The sequence below is a fragment of the Mus musculus genome, chromosome 14 (assembly GCF_000001635.26).
Source record: "Mus musculus strain C57BL/6J chromosome 14, GRCm38.p6 C57BL/6J".
Taxonomy (NCBI): domain Eukaryota; kingdom Metazoa; phylum Chordata; class Mammalia; order Rodentia; family Muridae; genus Mus; species Mus musculus.
The window spans coordinates 65,632,293-65,650,742 of NC_000080.6; the positions used below are offsets into that span (position 1 = coordinate 65,632,293).

An 18,450-nucleotide genomic window follows, 5' to 3' on the forward strand; every position below is an offset into this window, starting at 1 on the left:
TATAACTCTTAAGGTCCATGTCTGCTGACCTAGGGTCCTGTGTATATCACATAGCCCCCATGTCCAAAGGATTCCACAGCCTCTGCAAATAGCACCACCAGGTGGGTATGAGTGGTTCACACAGCCGAGCCTATGGGGGAACATTTCACATTTGAACATAACAGGAAATGTAGTAACACCGTGAAGACTGGAAAGGAGGCATTTTGGCAAATTTTAAACATTTGTCTTCCCAGTCTAGAATGCAGACCTTTGGAATGCCCATCTAAAATTATGTTTTGTCACAGAAATGGACAGGTTTCTCTTTAATAAGATGGCTCTCCTCACCCCAACAGTGAAGAGATAACTGCCAAAATAGAAACTTGGAGACATAGGGAGAAAAATAAGTCCCTACATCCAATCGCTAACTGTGCTGTTTCTTTCTAAGAGACTGAGTATTCAGACATGAGCAAGACTGAACCCAGACTCACACCACCTGTAAGGTGTCAACAAAGCAGCCCCCTAACACCATACCCAGCCCAGGAAACCAGCCTTCTGTTTCCAAGTCTGAAGACTCAAGCAGGAGGTCGAACTGCTATTTCTAGTAACAATCCAGGAAAGTTGGACTTCTGTAGCAGTTCCAAGTGGCCAGGGTTTGATGACTAACTTCTCTCCACCTTTACCAGCTGGAGAAAGCCAATTATGAATCTTTAGCTAAGCACACAGGAAGAGGAGTTCAATCAATAGTAGTTATGAGTAGCCAGCATTTGCTTTCTCACGCAGTTGACCTTGTCTATTTTCACACTCGGGTTTGTCCATCAGCTCTATAGGATCAAGTTGTCTGACTTCTTATTGTACTGCGAAAGGGAGGGGCTAAGTAGGCTCTTGGAAAAGGTTCTGAAGATAGTCTGGGCCTGGGGGAAGTAAGGCAGGGATGAGCCTGACAGGTGGCAAGATGGCAGAGATAGGAAAGCCAGCGTCAATGTGTTAATAAACAGGGCAGCAAGTTGGCCAATGGCTGATATGAATGACCCTGTAAAGGGGATTGAACATGGCTGCATTTGTTTCTTTGCTGCGTTTCTTAGACTTCATTTTGGTTTAGCTGCATGAGACAAAACACAGCAAAACTCCTGGCATCTAAGGCTGTTTTTCTCTTTCTTTTCTGAGTTGACTGGTGTCCTCTGAAATGGCTGGGAAAGGAGGGTTTGGCCTTCCAATTTCCTGAAAAAGTTCTGCGGGGTGAAATCTGCCTTTTTGCCCAACACGAGATTGCTTTTGGAAGTGCTCGTGGAAAATGAATCAAACGTGATGCTGTGGGTGGGTGGTTTGTTTTACAGACACAAGGACAAGGTATTTTGGGAAACATCCCATCCCTGTTTGCTGTTCTTTGCCCACTCTGAGGTGCAGCCCCTTGGCTCATCCTTATCTCCAAACCTAAGCCATGGAAGACCCAGGATCAGAGGCTGAGGAGCCTGTCCCTGGGGGAGCTCTGAAGGAATCAACAGCAGCTTTCCTCAAAATTCCTTGGCCTCTGATATCGGTCTTAGTTCTTTGATGGAAAGTTGGAAGACGAGAGTTTTGTCCGTGCCTTTGGATTCCTGAGTAAGAAAGAAAGAAACCAACCTTCATTCTTCTCAAGATTGTATTTCTAACCAAAGTTTGGATTTTGTGGGGGTGGTTAGTGATTTTTAAATGAAGTAATTAATTTCAGGATCAATAGGAAGTTGGTCATGACATTTCAATGTCGAATGAGCCCTGGGCTCCCATGCAAAGTCCCCGCCTTCCTCTTCCTGTCCTTTACATGTAACATGTTATAGCAAGGATTTGTTCTCAGAACATGCATCCTTACCAACCTTGTTGACATGTGAACCTTGCCGTGTGTCTCTTTGTGAACACACATGGACAGCTCCCCCAGAGTTAGGCCCTGTCATTATCATCCTGTTAGGAAGTCCCTAGTACCACCTCTGCAGTCCATTGCTGCATAAAACATAGCCCCGCAATGCAACGCATGTCTGGGCATGCTCTTTCTCCTTACTCGGCAGCGTTCTTCTGAGAAAACAGGAGCTTGGCCTTCTCTGTGTGATCTTAGAGCTCTGCTGTTCAAAGCTGGCGGAAGGTCTGAGGATCAGTTTACTTGGAGGCTAAGTGGGAACTCAGAATCCTAGCCCTTCAGATTTTAAGATGGAAGGGACACTGACGTCTGAGAAACACAACCCTCAACAACTGCTTTGTGTGATGTCAAAGACCATTAAATGTTTGTCAGACCAGATGGCATTGAGAAAATGTGTTTTCTTTTAAAACACTGTTCCGTTTAACTATAGATGCTGTTTCATTATGATTTTTCATACATGTATCATGGTCATATTCACCTCCATGCCCTGTCTTGTCTCTATCCTTCTCCTGTGCCCTGGAAACATTGTTCGCACAATGACTGAATTATTATTTGGTAAAAGATGAAAGATTTCTGTGGTATGAGGAGAAGCCAGAGTATAGACAATTATTCAGTCTTGCTTCCTCAAATAGCCCGCTCGATTTTACACCCCAAATAAGTTACAACAGGCATTTTTTTTTCTGTTTCCTATACTAAGAAATCCTAGGAGGTCTGTGCACTGAGGGTGTCTTCTAATAAGGATGAATCTACTGTGGGTGAATTGCAGGCTGGAGCTTGTGCTGGTGAAGGGTTTCCATTGGAGCAGAGTTTAAGAATCTGATGCTCCTGCGACTTTGTTCCTAGACTGAAGAACTGAACACGGGTGGCCTGCGACAATTTGTAGAGGAGAAGATGGAGCTGTTGGAGAAGGCCATCGAGCAGTGCTTTGCTCGAATGGAACAGCCCCTGCAGACAGGGGTCCAGGTGGCCATGACTTCCTACCGCCGCATCCTCGGGTCATGCCTGGTGGTGAGTAGCTTTGTCCAGGGAATGCCTATGTTCTGCAGCATGATCTCCAAATGCCTCTAACACTACCTCCTCACTTTCTAGAAAGAGCTTGAAGAAAGCTCGGCATAGTTTCTTACATCTATAACCTTACCACTCTGGAGGATGGCTGTAAGCTTCAGGCTAGCCTGGGCTGTGTAGCAAGTTCCCAAGTAATCTGGCGGATTAGAGAACGAACCTCTGTCTCCAATTCCTAAATCAAAACCAACCAACCAACCAGCCAACCAACCAACCAACCAACCAACCAACCAAGAAAACAAAAGATAGTAGGGAAGAGTGAAAGTTCTGTGTAAGAAATCCTCTGTATGAGAAGTGTTCGCCTGTGGCTTTTGGGCAAGTGAGGCCTACAGTTGAGCAGAGGCAGGGCTGGGCTTCAGGGGATTGGTCTCATAGTTTGAGAGTCAGTTCCAGTGCACACCCTGAGCAGGGCACAAACCATTCAGTACTTCAAGCCAGTTTAGAGATTTCTTAATCGTCTTTTCTGTAGAATTGGGGATGCTACATGTCTGGCCTAAACATCTCCTGGCACTGATGCCATTATCAGTTATCTTGGAAAGAGGGAGCAGCACCTTGCAGGCTCTTTGCTTGGCACAAATAGTTGTACAAATCAGACAGTTGTATGGAGCTTCTCAAAGATGGAGCTGTAAGTACAGGTGGGATCCCGTAAGATTCATATCGCTCAGGCAGCCATGACGGGATGTCACAGGCACAGAGGATGACTTGAGCTATAGGCACAGTTCAGGAAGCTGGAAGTTCAGGGTCAGATGTTGGCAGTGTTTGCTTAGGCCTCTTTCCTTAACCTGGAGACAATGGCCTGCTCATAGTGCCCTTACATATTCTCTCTCTCTCTCTCTCTCTCTCTCTCTCTCTCTCTGTGTGTGTGTGTGTGTGTGTGTGTGTGTGTGTGTGTGTGTGTGTGTGTGTGTGATATACTCTTAGTGTCTCTCTCATAAGTACACCCATCATATTGAATTTGGGCTCCACTTTTGTGACCTCACTTAGCCTTAATGGCCTCCTTAGATAAGTCATCTCTGAATACAGTAACATTGGTTATTAGGACTTTAACACTTTGGAGGGGCCACAGTATAACTAATGATTCAGCCCATTAGCTTAATGAGTGGTGGTGACCTATCCACATGGCAGGACAAGATGAAAGGCTCAGATGATATGTTGTAATTGTTTTTAAAATGACTTTGAATGTTGGAACATTAAAAAAATGAAACGTGTGGCAGGGCTGTGAGTCTCTTATGTGAAGAGGCTTCAGCAAACACTGCCAACTTGTGACCCTGAACTTCTAACACCCAGCTGTGGTAAAAAGCCAGCATACTGTGCGAGCTAGGACCCTTGGAAACATATTCTTCTGCCTCATTTAGAGAACTCTAACACCAATCGAACCTGACTAGCCCCAGGAAAAGCCCTGGACCAGAAGTGGTAGCCAAACCATCCTCAAAGGAGAGATGATAGGTGCTTATTCTTGTTTTAAGTCCTCTACTTTGCTACATTCAGGCATTCTGTTTCCTAGTGAGGATTTCTATTTTTTTGTAGAATAAGCTGGGTCGTAAAAGATGACTGACCAAGTAGTGCTAGCAGAGAAAGCCATGAAGAAGAGGAACCTCCTTGAGACAGATTGCTTGGGGAAGAGGAGATTGCCAGCCATCTGTAGACCTCAGCAACAGTCCACCCCACCACAGCCCCCTCCATCAGCCCTTCAGTGACTTATTTCTTTGTGAGGTGCACCAAGCTGATAAACAATGTTCCTTTGTGGTCAAAAACTAGGGCAGACTCACACCATCACCGTCTCTTATTTAATATGGTGAAATAACCCAAAGGTCTAAAACTAAGGGCGTTACTAAAGTAACTGTATGAGTTAACTGCATGCATTATCTTTGCTGTGGCTGTGAAGCAAGTTAATGGAGGAGATGTTTGTCTTGGCTCATGGTTTAGAGGGCATAGTCCACAACGGGAAGGAAGGGGTGGAGCTAGCACATTTCTTTTGATGATGGCGATGGGAACTTGTAGCATGACTTTTTCACACCATGATGGATTGGGAGCCAGAAGCAGATATCACTTTGGAGTGATCTACTTTTGTTAGCTCGGCTATATGTCTGAGAGGCTATACAAGCTCCTCAGACAACACTGCCTGCTGGAGGCCAGGTGTTCAAACAAGTGAGTCTGTTAGGACTCTGCATATGCAAAGAATGGCACATGGTGACTAAAACACTTCTGGAATGTATTTGATATTATACCATTTAATACTATTATTATATCAAACTGTGTAGCTCTTCTCTCAAAATAAATCATTGTTTAAAGCTCATGCTGTCCTCTACTGAACTTTTAGCAAACAGACTTTGATTGTCTGTTATCAATCACTATCTAGATAAAATTGGTTAGTATTTCTTATATCTCTAACCACATACTAAATATTTCTTCCTCTGATGTCTGGAATTTTATTAACCTGGGTAAAATACCAAAGATACATAAATTCAATTGTATTTCATTCAATAGTTAACAAAATTTGTACTCTTCCTTGGTGATTTCAAGATGTATACTTATTGTGAGTTGGCAGTTATTTTCTTTTCCATTTGTGCCATAATTGCTCATTAAACAATTAGCTGCCAATCACTATTTGAATCACTATAAGATGCAGATGTAAAGATGGGTGAGATGCCGGGACTGAGCTCAACAGGCAAATTAGAGGCTAACATTAAAGACTGGCAGGGAAGGAGACTGCAAATCGAAGTTTGTCTGGAAAGGTGAATTGGTGTTATTGGTGACAAAATACCTGATAATGTAAGGAAGGGCTTCGTTTGGCTCACAGTTAGAGGGTACAGGCCATCGTGGTAGGGAAGGCATGGCTGCAGGAGTGTGAGGCAGCTGGTCATATTGAGTCTACAGCCAAGCAGAGAGAGAGGGGATGCTGGTGCCTTGCTTGCCCTCTCCCTTGTGTTCATTCTGGGACCACAGTTGATAGAATGATGTCATCCACATTTAGCGCTGGTCTTCCACCTCAGTTAACTCAATCTAGACTTATATTAAGCATGCCCAGAGTTTGTATCCTTAGTAATTCCAGATTCTATCCAATCGACAGTCAGTAGTACTCATCACAGAGTTTGTGATTGACATGAGCCTGAGACCCTTTGGAAGCCCAAGCAGGAGCTTCCAGTCAACCTAGAGATTTTTCATGATTGGTCAATGGATTAAGGACATGTTTAAAGACCAAGATGTCTCTATTTTCACCTCATAATTCTTAGAAATGAATAACCTTTGGCCCATGACGATGAGAATTCAACCCTATGGCTTTCTAGTTAATGCCCACTGACTTGCTAATTCATTGTTTCATTGTCTAGAGGAGCAGAGGAAACCAAGGTTTTCACCAGACCCTGAAAGCAGTTTGCCTGAAAAATGGGGTCTATGCCTCCAGAACTCTGGCCAGAATTGACCTGAATGAAGCCCTGTCTCAGCCTATCTATGACCAGATTGACCCTGTATTTGGAGGCATTTTTAGGTAAAGAATTTTTCATCTTGCTCTCTCATTAATACACATCTGCGGGACATCAAGCCAGAGTCTTGGATTTAGGAATTTATTTTTTTGGCTCGGGAAGTGTAAAGAGTAGCTGGTTATTTGAGACAGAAAGCTTAGCTTCTGGCAAAACACAAAAGCCATCTTGGTTTGGTTTACTTAAAAATTTCCCATGGTGACCTGGGGAACACATGGAGAGGTTTCTTTCAGACTAATATTATGATTGCCATTATTTTTCAAATATCTCCTCCGTGCAGCAGGGGATTCGTTTTCTTAGGGACCTGAGCCCCCAGACAGGGTATTTTGATTGGAGAGTGTGGAATAAAATAAGCACAAGGCTTTCAGAACTTTCCCTGAAGTGTGAAAAGAAAAAAGTGGCCCCAGGAGGATGCTGTCTGATTCTGGTGCATGCATGCTCATGAACGAGTTGTGGGCAGGGCCCCTTCCCCATGCCCGTGCATTCCTAGACCTTTAACTCTTCCCTCCATCAACAGAAAGATGCTCTCCAGATCTGCAGTACAGCAGCCTGTCACCAAGCATCCTGCCTCTGTCCCTACCAGTCTTTAAATGTTCAGTCATGCCATACCATCTCCTACCCCACCCCATCACAGAGACATGGAACAGCATTCAGAATCAGTATACAGCCTACCTCTGCTATGCTAACAGGCATGTGTTTGCACTGTCCAATGCTTCCTGAGTGCCACAGAGTGGCTTTGGTTCTTTACACAAGACCAAGCAGACCGTGAAGAACTGTGAGAGACTTTTCCAGGGTCACCAGATCATGGAAAAACTCCTCGAGGATTCAAAGCCCAGGCTCTCTTCTCTGTAGCCTGCCGCTTCTCCCTTCTCAGATATTCTGAAGGGGATAACCTCTTCTTTCCACTCCCTTTCACCTCCTCTCCCACCCTGAAGGCTCAAGTCCTACCCTCCCTGATACATGCCCTGGCTATTGACAGTGACTTTTGAGGCAAGCCTGGCCTTTGCCTCTTACTAGTTGTGTGATCTCTTGCATTCCAGCCATCCCCTCCGCACCCCAATGTTCTCATCTGTGACAGAGACGCCATCACACTGACTACATAGGCCTTGAGGCCAAAGGCCTTGAACAGCCCAGTGTCTGGCACACTACGGGGAGCCGATGACTGTTACCTTGCTTCAGCTACTCTTTAAAGCAATAGAGGATATCAGCCTGCCTCATGCTTGCCTTTTCTGCACAGTCACCACCATGGTCACTTAACCTGCTATACCACTTTCTTCCATAGGGATGGGAAGCCCACTGCCCCTGCTCTGATGCAGCACATAGATGCTTTCAAGCATTCCCTGGAGGAGAGGATGGCAGAAGTTGGGGTTAGAAGTGGCTGGAAACAAGATGGATACAAGAGAAGCTTCCTGATCCAGGAGGTATGATGATCCTCAGGGGGATGGAGATGAAGAATGAGTCATGGCGGGACAGGAATGGGAGAAGAGGTCCTAAAGCCACAATGGAGGCAGAGGACACTGAGGCCAGCTTTGTTCCATGGAGAAGCAATGAATAGGAGCACCTGAGGCAGTGAAGTGGACTCAGACCCCAAAATATTCACAGAATACTTAAATGTATAAAAATGTGCATCCCATAATAAGATGGTCATTTACCTCTCCATCATTTCTGCCAATTTTATGAAGGAGCCAAAGGAGGGAAGCTTACAGAAATCATCCTTTATCATTACTATATCATCATCGTCACCACCACCACCACCATCATCATCACCACCACCATCACCATCACCGTTGCCATTACTATTAACATTATTATTTTAGGTCGTTTGCTAGTGTTGACAACTCCAGGCTCCTGTCTGTGACTCACTTTCTTCCAGGCCTAACTGGAATCACATGTCTATGCTAGGAATTACGCTGGTGACCCTGGTCTCTCAATGAGGCTTCCTAGGTCTGTGCTCTAGTTAGGATGCACTCACTGGGTTTGTAGGGTCTAGGTACTGTGGGGCTCCTTAGGGAATAACGATCCTCTGGTTAGAGTCCTTGCCCACGGGGAGCTGGCAGCTGGGATGTGACATGTGGGTGGCTGTATGAATTACTCTTCCCCATCAAATCCCGACAAAGGCAAATTAAGGAAGGAAGGAAGGGTTTATCTTGGCTCACAGTTTGAGGGTACAGTCCATCACTAAGGGGAAACTGTGGAGGTGGCTACTCACATTACACCCAGGAAGCAGTGGGTGCTGAATATGGGTGCTAACCTTGCTTTCTTTTTTGGGTGTCATCTGGGACTCCACTCGGTGGAGTGGCAGTCCCCACATTTGATAGTGATTTTTATAGCTCAGCTAGTCTGATCGATATGATCCCTCACAGACGTGCACAGACTTCTTTCCTTCATTATTCTAGATCTGGTCAAGTCGACAATATTTGTCATCACAACAGCCAAGCCTAATGTGAGGCAGGGGGATGGGTGGCGCGCAGACAGGCACACCCGAGTGCTTCTGTCAGAGCATCCATCCCAAATCCTTGTGTTAACATGCTTTCTCAGATAAGCGCCATCCTGGGAGGCCTGGAGAGCCACATCCTCCGGAGGAAAAGGAAGATCTATAAGTCTGTCACCAGCTCCATCCAAAACGACCTGAAGCCCTGCTATGAAGGTGGCTCCCAGGGAGGCGCTTCCTCTTCCTGGGTTTCCGGAACCCTCCCGTTTTCTATTAGCTTGCTGCTCTGCTGGCTTCTTTATAAGAATCCACCTCTCCAATCAACTTCTGGTGGCATTCTCAACCTACATGTTGAAACGACTGCAGGGCGCAGGGAAAGGAACCGAGGGACCTCGTTATCTACATGTTGCCTGGGCAGTAGCGTAGGACAGAGTTTTTGCCTGTGCCTTCTTTAAATGCCCAGGGATCAACCCTCAGGACCCTTCTTGAGTTAGGGAGTGATTTTTTTGTAACCTGCTTGATTCAGTCAGTCCTTAGGTTTTCTGAATTATAGTTCATCTAAATCTTGGGTTTCATTATTTTACATGATAGGTGTATATGTATGTACATGTGCGTTTCTGCTTGCTTGCTTGCCCGGTTTTTCTTCTGATACCATAGATTTCTGACCAAGTCCTGGCTGTTATGTGATTGTGACTATCTTCTATTATTATTTTTTTTTCTGGTCAGAGGCAGCTCAGATCACTGGCAAGAAAGCATGCGAGAGAATGAAGGATGTCATCAGGAGAGGGGTGGAGCGGCAGGTGGCTGAGGGCTTGTTTGAGAGGGCTCAAGAGAGGATGTGGCACCAGTTTCGACAGCTGAAGGTATTCTACATCTTCGGGGTGGGGGTGGGTAGGTCCAGCCCTGGGGAAGGGAAGTGGGGGGCACAGGACAGATGGTAGACAGCTGGGCCCAGTAGAGCTGGATGCCATCTGCACCGGACCTAGCATATGGCCACATGGCTCAACATTCCTTCTTCCCTGCCACCAAGCACTGGACTGTAGAAATACATCGCCTTCTGCTCTTTCCTGTGTCATGCCTCTCTGCAAAGCCATCCATAGAGCAAGGGTCATAAGAGCTAGGTGGGTGCGTTTGTGTGCATTTACTCACGAATCCCCAGCAAGTCTATGAGGTGGGTGTTGTATCCTTTCTATGCATAAACAAACCCAGGCAGAAGGAATGAGTCAAGAGGTGGCACAGCACTGAGAGGCAGATACATACAGAGAGACTTAATGGTACCAGTATCTCCAACAGTAGCATAATCAGTAGTTTATATATATATATAAACAAATATAGCTTTGTTTGGGAGATATGGGAAATGGGAGATGGAGATATGGGAGATGGCTCCCATATATATATATATATATATATATATATATATATATATATATATATATATATATATATATATATATATATGGGAGATGGCTCAGCTCCATATACTTCTGTTTTTTTGTTTTTTCGAGACAGGGTTTCTCTGTATAGCCCTGGCTGTCCTGGAGCTCACTCTGTAGACCAGGCTGGCCTCGAACTTAGAAATCCACCTGTCTCTGCCTCCCAAGTGCTGGGATTAAAGGCATGCATCACCACCGCCCGGCTCCATATAATTTTGATGAGCAAATGTCAGAATATGACCATAGCTCAGTGGGTAGTAGGACCTGGCACAGATTCAAGTTTGAGTCTTGTTTCTGCAATGGTTCCTAAAAGTTCTCTTGGACCTAAGTGTATGTGGGCAATTTTGTCTTGGTTTTAGGTCTCTTAGCTTGCTACCTTCTCCCTCCCAAGTGATAGAAAACCTTTGTCTTAGTCCAATTAGCCCCTCCATGGCCATATGAGACTCCCCAGGCTTCTGTCACTGTTCAGGTTTAACTGATCTCTGTCCCACCCACCAGAGGAAGCATCAGGCTAACTCTTCACTAACCTCCCTGAGTGAGACATTGGATCCTGTTTCTTCCTGATCCCGCCCACTTTAGGCTTAGAAACCCCAGTCTCTGGTGTGTAAAGCATGGAGCTTTCTTGCTAGGTGAGAGCTGTCTTGCTTATGAGAACTGTTTGAGTCCAGTCAGTTAACATGGTATCACAGTCCAGAAACACATGTGGGAAACTGACCAAGCTCCACAGAACCAATCTCTACTGAGTATGTAGGAATTGGGTCATAAGGTGTTCAATGAAACAGTGCCACCAAAAGGGACTAGCCATGCACACATGAAAGAAAGAAAGAAAGAAAGAAAGAAAGAAAGAAAGAAAGAAAGAAAGAAAGAAAGAAAGAAAGAAAGAAAGAGAGAGAGAGAAAGAGAGAGAGAGAGAGAGAGAGAGAGAGGGAGGGAGGGAGGGAGGGAGGGAGGGAGGGAGGGAGGGAGGGAGGAAGGAAGGAAGGAAGGGATTATACAGGGAAGGGTAGCTTGGGGAAAGCCAACCTGGCCCTGGGCTGAAGAATTTAGGGTAGGGGAGAAGTATGCCAGCCAGGAGGGCCCTTGGAGCATTGCCAATAGATACTGACTCAGGACTCAGGCTGTAGAGGACTGAAGGATTCAGGAAGAATCTGGCATCCAGGTCCACTTTGGTATGTTAAAGAGACACTTCAGCCATTTGTCCAGGGTTTGAAACCCAACAGCCTGTAGCTTAATGTACAGAAATGTACAGAGATAATAATAGGTAAGATCATCATGTGTTCCCATCCCCTAATCTTTTTCAAAACCAAGAATGCTAATCAACCTTTAATTATTTAAATATTTTTATTCTACATAACGAATGGAATTTTGTTTTATACACATTCAATGTGAGAAGAGCTCCTATTTTAAAAAACTGACCTCTGGGCTGATGAGATGGCTCAGTAAGTAGAGCCGCTTGCTGCCAAACCTGGTGATCTGAGTTCAATCCCTAGGACCTACATAGTAAGAGGCGAGAACTGACTCCTGCAAGCTGTCTTCCAATTCCATCTGTGTGCCACTGACTTCTGTAAACTAGTTAGCTAGCTAACTAACAAATTAACTAAAAATAAAAGTAGGTAGATTCCTTTATAATGTTCTTACAAGTTGAAGGGCAAAATACTATCTACTGACTGAATTGATAAATCGTTCTGATAAACTGATTAGTTGGGCGGCTTGCAGCTTTGTCTCCAGTCTGTAATGAGGTAACTGCATGTGGTTCTAGGAGCTACAGCTCTCCCAGTCTCTGATCTTACAGACAAGGATGCTGAGGGCCACTGAGCTTAATTTACTGCTCAAGGTAGGGGCCCTTGTCCCAGCACTGAAAAAGAAGTATAAGGTCAGGAAGCAAGGAGATCTAGGCTCAGAACTAGAGCACACTATGGTGGAGAAAAGAGTCTTGGTGTTTGCCCCAGGGAAACAAGAAACAGAATTGGGAAGAAACTTGTCCTAGGTGCTCAAAGGGTTGAGAGTAGCAAGAAGACATTTCTCAGGTCTTAGGGAAGAAGAATCAGTCCTGTCAAGCAAGGTATGCTGCTTGGAGCACTGCTGACAGACACCAACTCAGGACTCATGCAGTAGAGGACTGTGGGTGATGCTGCTGCATCTCTTCCTTAGCTCCAGATTCAGTTGGCCAGCCTTCAGAAGATAGCCTGCTATACATCCTCATAGGCAGGAAAAGAGCTGCAGAGGCAGGTGGGAGCCGGTGGGAATGCTGTCCTGCTGTCCTGCTGACAAACCCTCTGGGGTCATCAGTACACTCCCAAGTGCTTCTCCTTTAGACCTGACTTTATTCTTGTGCAATCCGATTCTGGGTCATCTCCATCTGAAGGACCGAGTGAGGTTCATTTCCTGTGACTCGCTTTCCCTTAGGTTCTTTATCCTAACCGATCTGATGTTCTTGTCATGTAGCATGGAATCACTGAGAAGGTCAAGGGCAGCATCACTACCATGTTAACCCTTGCTGCACCCCAGGGAGTTGGACTCTGCAAGGAGCTTGCAGGTAAACAGCTTTACTAAACTGTTAAATGAAGGGCAACTCTTGTGGTAACCTCTGGTTGAATGTAAAGATATCAAGGTGGGGCTGGAGAAGTAGTTCAGCAGTTAAGAGCACTGGCTGCTTTCCCAGAGGTAAAACTTCCAGCATCCACATGGTGGCTCCTATCCATCATATCTCTAGTCTCAGGAGATCTGATGTCCTCTTTTTGACCCCCCATAGTACTACCTGTGCATGGTACACACACAAATATGCAGGCAAAACACATATGCCTAAAAAAATACATAGTGAAAATTTAAAAACACCAACATCAGGGTGAGACTGTTTAGGACAAGTTACGCAGACGATGATTGTAACTGTCACACTCCACACAACAAAGACAAGTACTACGACTTGATGGGCGCCATCTTGTGTAATTCTCCTAAGTCCCCTGAGATACTAGCTGGTGCTCCATCTTTTAGATGCAGCCTAGGTTATGCTCACTCCTGGGTTTCCATGGCAATCCACCATCCCATCTCCACAACCCCTTCTTCCAAGTTTCTAGCTCTTTAGAGAGGATTCCATCTCCTGGTGATAGAGGGAAAGAGTCTGCTGATGTACCAGGACCCTGGGGATGTGACGTTGTCCTCATTCCCTGCCCACAGCTGCATTGAGCTACCTTGTATAAACTAAAGATAGTGATGGTGGCTGGACAGAGCGGTTGGATAATAGAGAAATTTCTAGCAAAAATTCACCTGTTCTTAGGCTCAGCATCCTGGGAATCTAGAGATTTGCCCCTTCAGCATCTCATGTGTGCACAAAATGGCACAGACAAAGCCAGGAGAGCAGCTCCATTCAGTCTCACAGAGCAAGACATCACAAACCTCTGTGAGCACAGCACAGGCTATGGTAGGCACGTGGCTAGTAGGTGATGGGGATGGGGCACCCCAGCCCCGGACACAGCCGTGTGAAGCAGTCTCCAGCTCATGTTGGAAAGAGGAAGAAAGTAGCCTGAGAGAGCATGTGCGGCATACAGCCATTTGTGAAAGAAGTCTCTGTGGGGACTTGATTTATATGGTCACTGTATCTGTGGCCTTTAGGGAAATCGTGCCTGCTGAAGGTCTTCCAGCACTCCAGGCCTCACAGCCAGGGCATTGTCCCAAGTCTGATCTAAGTTCTACCTGTGTGGATGTCTTTCCCCTACAAACCCCAAGTGCATATCATGAGGGAAGACTATGCCAGATGCCAAGGTTATGTGAGGACCAAATGAGAAGCTGTGCATTCGGGTATTGTCTGGTTTGTCAGAGTGGAACCTCCCAGACTAGAAAGCATGACTCCCCTCCCCACCACACACACACTTCGATTTAAGTCACCTTCAAGGGGCTCCCAGAAGAGAGACAGGTAATAAATAGCAAGTCAGCAAGTAGAATCCATGGTGGGGCAGGGGCCTGAGGAACGTCTCATCAGGAATGACACTTGAGTGGCACCTGAGGGAGAGGGTCTGCTCTAGCAGCAGGTGCTTATTGTTGTAGCTGAGAAGCAGAGATGTTCAGGGCTGGTTCAGGGGAGGCTGTGTCAGCCAGATTTCTAGAGGGCACCTTTATATGAAGGGTTAAGGGTGGACTGAGGAGCAGAGAGGAGGGAGGCCTTGTAAACACCATCAAGACAGGAAACTTGGGTTCTAACTCACTTCTGGCTCATGGGTTCCACAGCAGGCCAGGCTCAGGCAGGCTCATCCAGGCCACCACCTGGAACATGGCGAGTGAGCTAACGATGGCTGGAGCCAGACCCAATAATCGCAAGTGTCTACCCTGTGAACTAAGTTGGTCAGAGTTCTCTAGAAAAACAGAACTCGAAGGATTCACGTGGACATGGGAAGGGCTGCATTTGAAGACTTGGTCTACTCTGTTGTGAAGTCGTGTGTGTTGAGCATTATTTAATGGAAGAGGATGGCAGGTGGTGACTCTGAGAAGAGCTTCAGTCGGAGTCCAGAGTTGCTCTCTGCAGAACCGTGGGCTGACTGCGCATGTGAAGGCCGGGCTACCAGAGGATCTTGGCTCTTATTCTGAGGGAGGGCAGCTTTCAACTGATGGCATGCCACATTAAGGAAATTATATCGTTGAGTGTGACGGTACATGCGGGCAATCCCTGCACTGGGGAGGCTGAGGCTAGAGGATTGCCTGGATTGTCTCAAAACAAAAACTAACCAAACAAATCAAAACCAAACCAAACCAAACCAAATCAAAACTATAAAACAGGCACCAAGTTAGCCACAGAGAGGATTTAATCAGAATGCAGCTGGAAAATGAAAATCTGAGATACCAAAAGAGGACAAAGCAAGTTTGTGGGGGATGGTGGTTGGCCTAGGATGGGGGTCTGAGGAATGGAGAGCTTCCTGGGGGTGATGTGGGCGGATCCTCCTGTTCCTCCTGTTTTATGTCTTCTTTCACTTGACTCTGAAGAGGACTCAGTGAAGACTGTGAAGGCTCCCAGGGTTTACTTGTTTGGTTTGGTTTTTCGAGACAGGGTTTCTCTGTGTAGCCCTGGCTGTCCTGGAACTCACTCTGTAGACCAGGCTGGCCTCAAACTCAGAAATTCGCCTGCCTCTGCCTCCCAAGTGCTGGGATTAAAGGTGTGTGCCACCACACCCGGCCAGAGTTTTTGCTTTAAAGGTTTATTTTTAATGTTTGTGTTGTGCACGCGCGTGTGTATGTGTGCATGTGTGTGCATAAGTACAGGTGTCCGGGAGATCAGAGGGATGAGATTCCCCTGGAGATCCTGTTCTGCGCAGTGTGGATGCTAGAAGTGGAACTTGGACCTTCTGTAAGAGCAGTCAGCCCTTTTAACCACTAAGCTAGCTCTCCAGCCTCTTAGGCTTTTAAAGGGGTAGGCTCCTTTTAAGAGTGATCTTCCCACATCACCCCACCTCTGCCCCAAGCCATGCTGAGATGAATCCTCAGATAACTACCTGGCTTGACTGTGTTATTTGCAAAACAAGGGGCTAGGATAATCTGATTATTCTAGGCTTGCTGAGGGTTTCATCATGAGGGATTCTGGAGAAGGCATTGACTGTGCATTTATGTCTGCTTCTCTGTAGATGTCCGGAATGAACAGAAGGAAATGGAAAAACTCTACAGAAGCCTGAGGGAGGTTGCTGAGAACGCACAGCTGCGGAGGAGCATGCAAGATTTCCTCCTGCGAATGTCCCCCAGCAAAGCCGGCCCCCATGGAACAAAACTTTAGTTTGGGGAGGAGGGGCTTTTGTCTAAAGAGATGAAAATAGGCCTGGAGCCAAATAACCAGAATTATTGCTATTTTTTTTTTGAAACAGAATAAAAAACATTCCTCCTCATTTGGACTTTCTATATAAAATGAAACTGCTACATCATTATTTCTGGTATCATTTTCTTCTATAGCCAAAATCAAAAAATAAACAAAAACAAACAAATACACAAAAATCCCCTGTTATCCTGAGTGAACTCTTAAGCTCTAAGGCAGGAACTTTATACATCACTGAAGACAAACATATACACTTCCAAGCTTACATGTCAAATAGAAAGTTACAAAGTTCAGCCTCAGGTACCAGGCTCTATTTCCCACTTACCTAGTGATGAAAGAGGCAATGTTTACTTTTGAGAAGAGACAGTGTTGCCCCCTGCAAATAAACCTGAGACCAAGGTATTCGTTACCTTACTGTGGGTGCTAATCAATACACTGGAACAAGTAACTGAAGGGAGGAAGGGTTTATGTTGTCCCAGAGTTAAAGGGTCCAATCCATCATGGCAGGGAACACATGGCCAAAGGAGTACAAGGCCCTGCTCACATCACCTGTAGTCAAAGAGCAGAGAGATGAACACTGGATCTTGGTTCTCCTCTATACAGAAGTCAGTTGGACCCCCTATGTGTGCTTTCTGACTAGTACTTTAAAGAAATTACCACTTCACATAGACAGCTGCACAACTGGAATATAGGTAAGTGTTTTAACAGCTATTTTAACTTATCAGTGGGTTAATCCTCTGATTCTACAGTCTTGAAGAATGGTAGTTTATTTGAAAAGAAGAAAAAAAGAAAACGTGTTTTATTTTTTATGTATATAGGCATTTTGTCTGCATGAATATATATATATATATATGTATATGTATATGTATATATATATATATATATATATATATATATATATAAAGACTCCGAGAGGAGCCCCTCACTCAGTCCTCAGGACAATAGTGAACCCCCAAGAACTCACAAGAGACCAAGCTTTGATGCAAACCACATGAGGCTTTATTCGGGGGAAAGCCAGAGATCTGGGGATGACTCGTATCCCATGCAGGGGTAGAGGAGTCGACCACGAGGGGAAAGGGGTCCCAGTTTTTATAGGCCCTCAGGGGGGAAAGGAGAAGGGGGAGAGTAGGGGATTTCCAGATCTAAACAATGTCTATTCTCAAGAAATGGGTATGGAAGGGGTACAAGGAAAGAGCCTGGTGCAGGTGTAGCAACTCCGGATTGGCCTGGCTGTGGTTGCTGGGAGATTTTCTGACTCTTTCCCAGCAACCAATATCACAAACACCTGGCAATGGGCTTCATCAGTGGGCACATACATGGGTTCAAGGAACGGTCAAAACATTGGCAGACACACGGGTTCAAGGAGTGGCCAGAGCATTGTGCACCTCTATTTTTCTAAATCAGTAAAGCTAGTTCTCCTAACAATGAAATCTATCTTGCCAATTTCAGGGCTTCTGTGACCTTTTACATTCTTTCAGGATCTTTCAATATATGTGCACCATGGGTGTGCCTGGTGCCTATGGAGGTTAGAAGGGGGCATTGCATCATCTAGAATCAGAATCCAGATGACTGTGAGCCATCATTTGGGAGTGGGAATCAAACCTGGGTCCTATTCAAGAGCAGTCAGTCCTCTTTGCTATATCCTCACCACCCAAGAATGGTGCTTTCTTAAAGGCTGGTTGCTGTGTAGGAGCTGAAACCAAATCATTAAACTTTGTTTTCAAATTCTGTTACAGAAAAATGCCAGGAGCCATCTTAGGGAAGCTAAAAACTAGTAAGTGATCTTCCTAAAATGTAAGCCATGATGGATTTTCTCTTCTAGGCAAGGGCAAAGAGATTACATTTGAGGAAAGACTCTTGCTATTAGTATGCTTTTCCTGTTGTGTGTGTGTGTGTGTGTGTGTGTGTGTGTGTGTGTATAAATAACAATTAGCCCACCCTTTTGAGCAGGTTTCTGCAGAACAATGAAGATGAACTGTTTTGTAGTGATGCTATATAGACAAATAGATGATTTCTTAATTCTTAATGATGATTCTATAAGAATTCCTAAAGTTATACTAGTAATTAGTAAGCCCTTTATAATAGGCCTGTATTAAGTCCTCTCTGATATTAAAATTGAATTGAGAACTCTGCCAGTCTTCAAGTGTCATGAGTTAATTGTTTCTAAGATAGAAAGCAGGCATTTGCAAATTAGAACATATCAAGAGGTTATAAAACAATTAACCCAAGGTCATAAAGAGAGAACTAATGATTTATTGTAGTACAAGGACAGAAGATAAAATATTGACTGGGCTTATCTATACAAAACTTCAGTAATAATTTAGTTATGGTCGTTTACTCTCCATGAACCTGTAGAGCTAGTGGCAGATAATGAATGTCTTCTCTTAATG

At 45.1% G+C, this 18,450-nt stretch overlaps 1 protein-coding gene across 5 annotated transcripts in view; it reads left to right on the forward strand.

Annotated features, from left to right (window-relative positions):
• The window catches only part of Nuggc (nuclear GTPase, germinal center associated), a 54,946-nt gene extending 38,794 nt beyond the window's left edge, over positions 1-16,152 (forward strand). For 3 of the 5 annotated variants that reach the window (XM_006518301.2, XM_006518302.1, XM_006518303.2), the window contains exons 13-19: positions 2,711-2,875; positions 6,259-6,416; positions 7,691-7,829; positions 8,947-9,055; positions 9,566-9,702; positions 12,718-12,808; positions 15,879-16,133. In XM_006518301.2, the coding sequence (XP_006518364.1) occupies positions 2,711-2,875; positions 6,259-6,416; positions 7,691-7,829; positions 8,947-9,055; positions 9,566-9,702; positions 12,718-12,808; positions 15,879-16,024 (945 nt within the window). In that variant the 3' untranslated portion in view covers positions 16,025-16,133. Of the gene's footprint in view, positions 1-2,710; positions 2,876-6,258; positions 6,417-7,690; positions 7,830-8,946; positions 9,056-9,565; positions 9,703-12,717; positions 12,809-15,878 lie in introns of those variants that run through there. The other 2 variants (NM_001195674.2, XM_030247571.1) reach the window with 2 other exon arrangements.
• Positions 16,153-18,450: the final 2,298 nt, after the last annotated feature.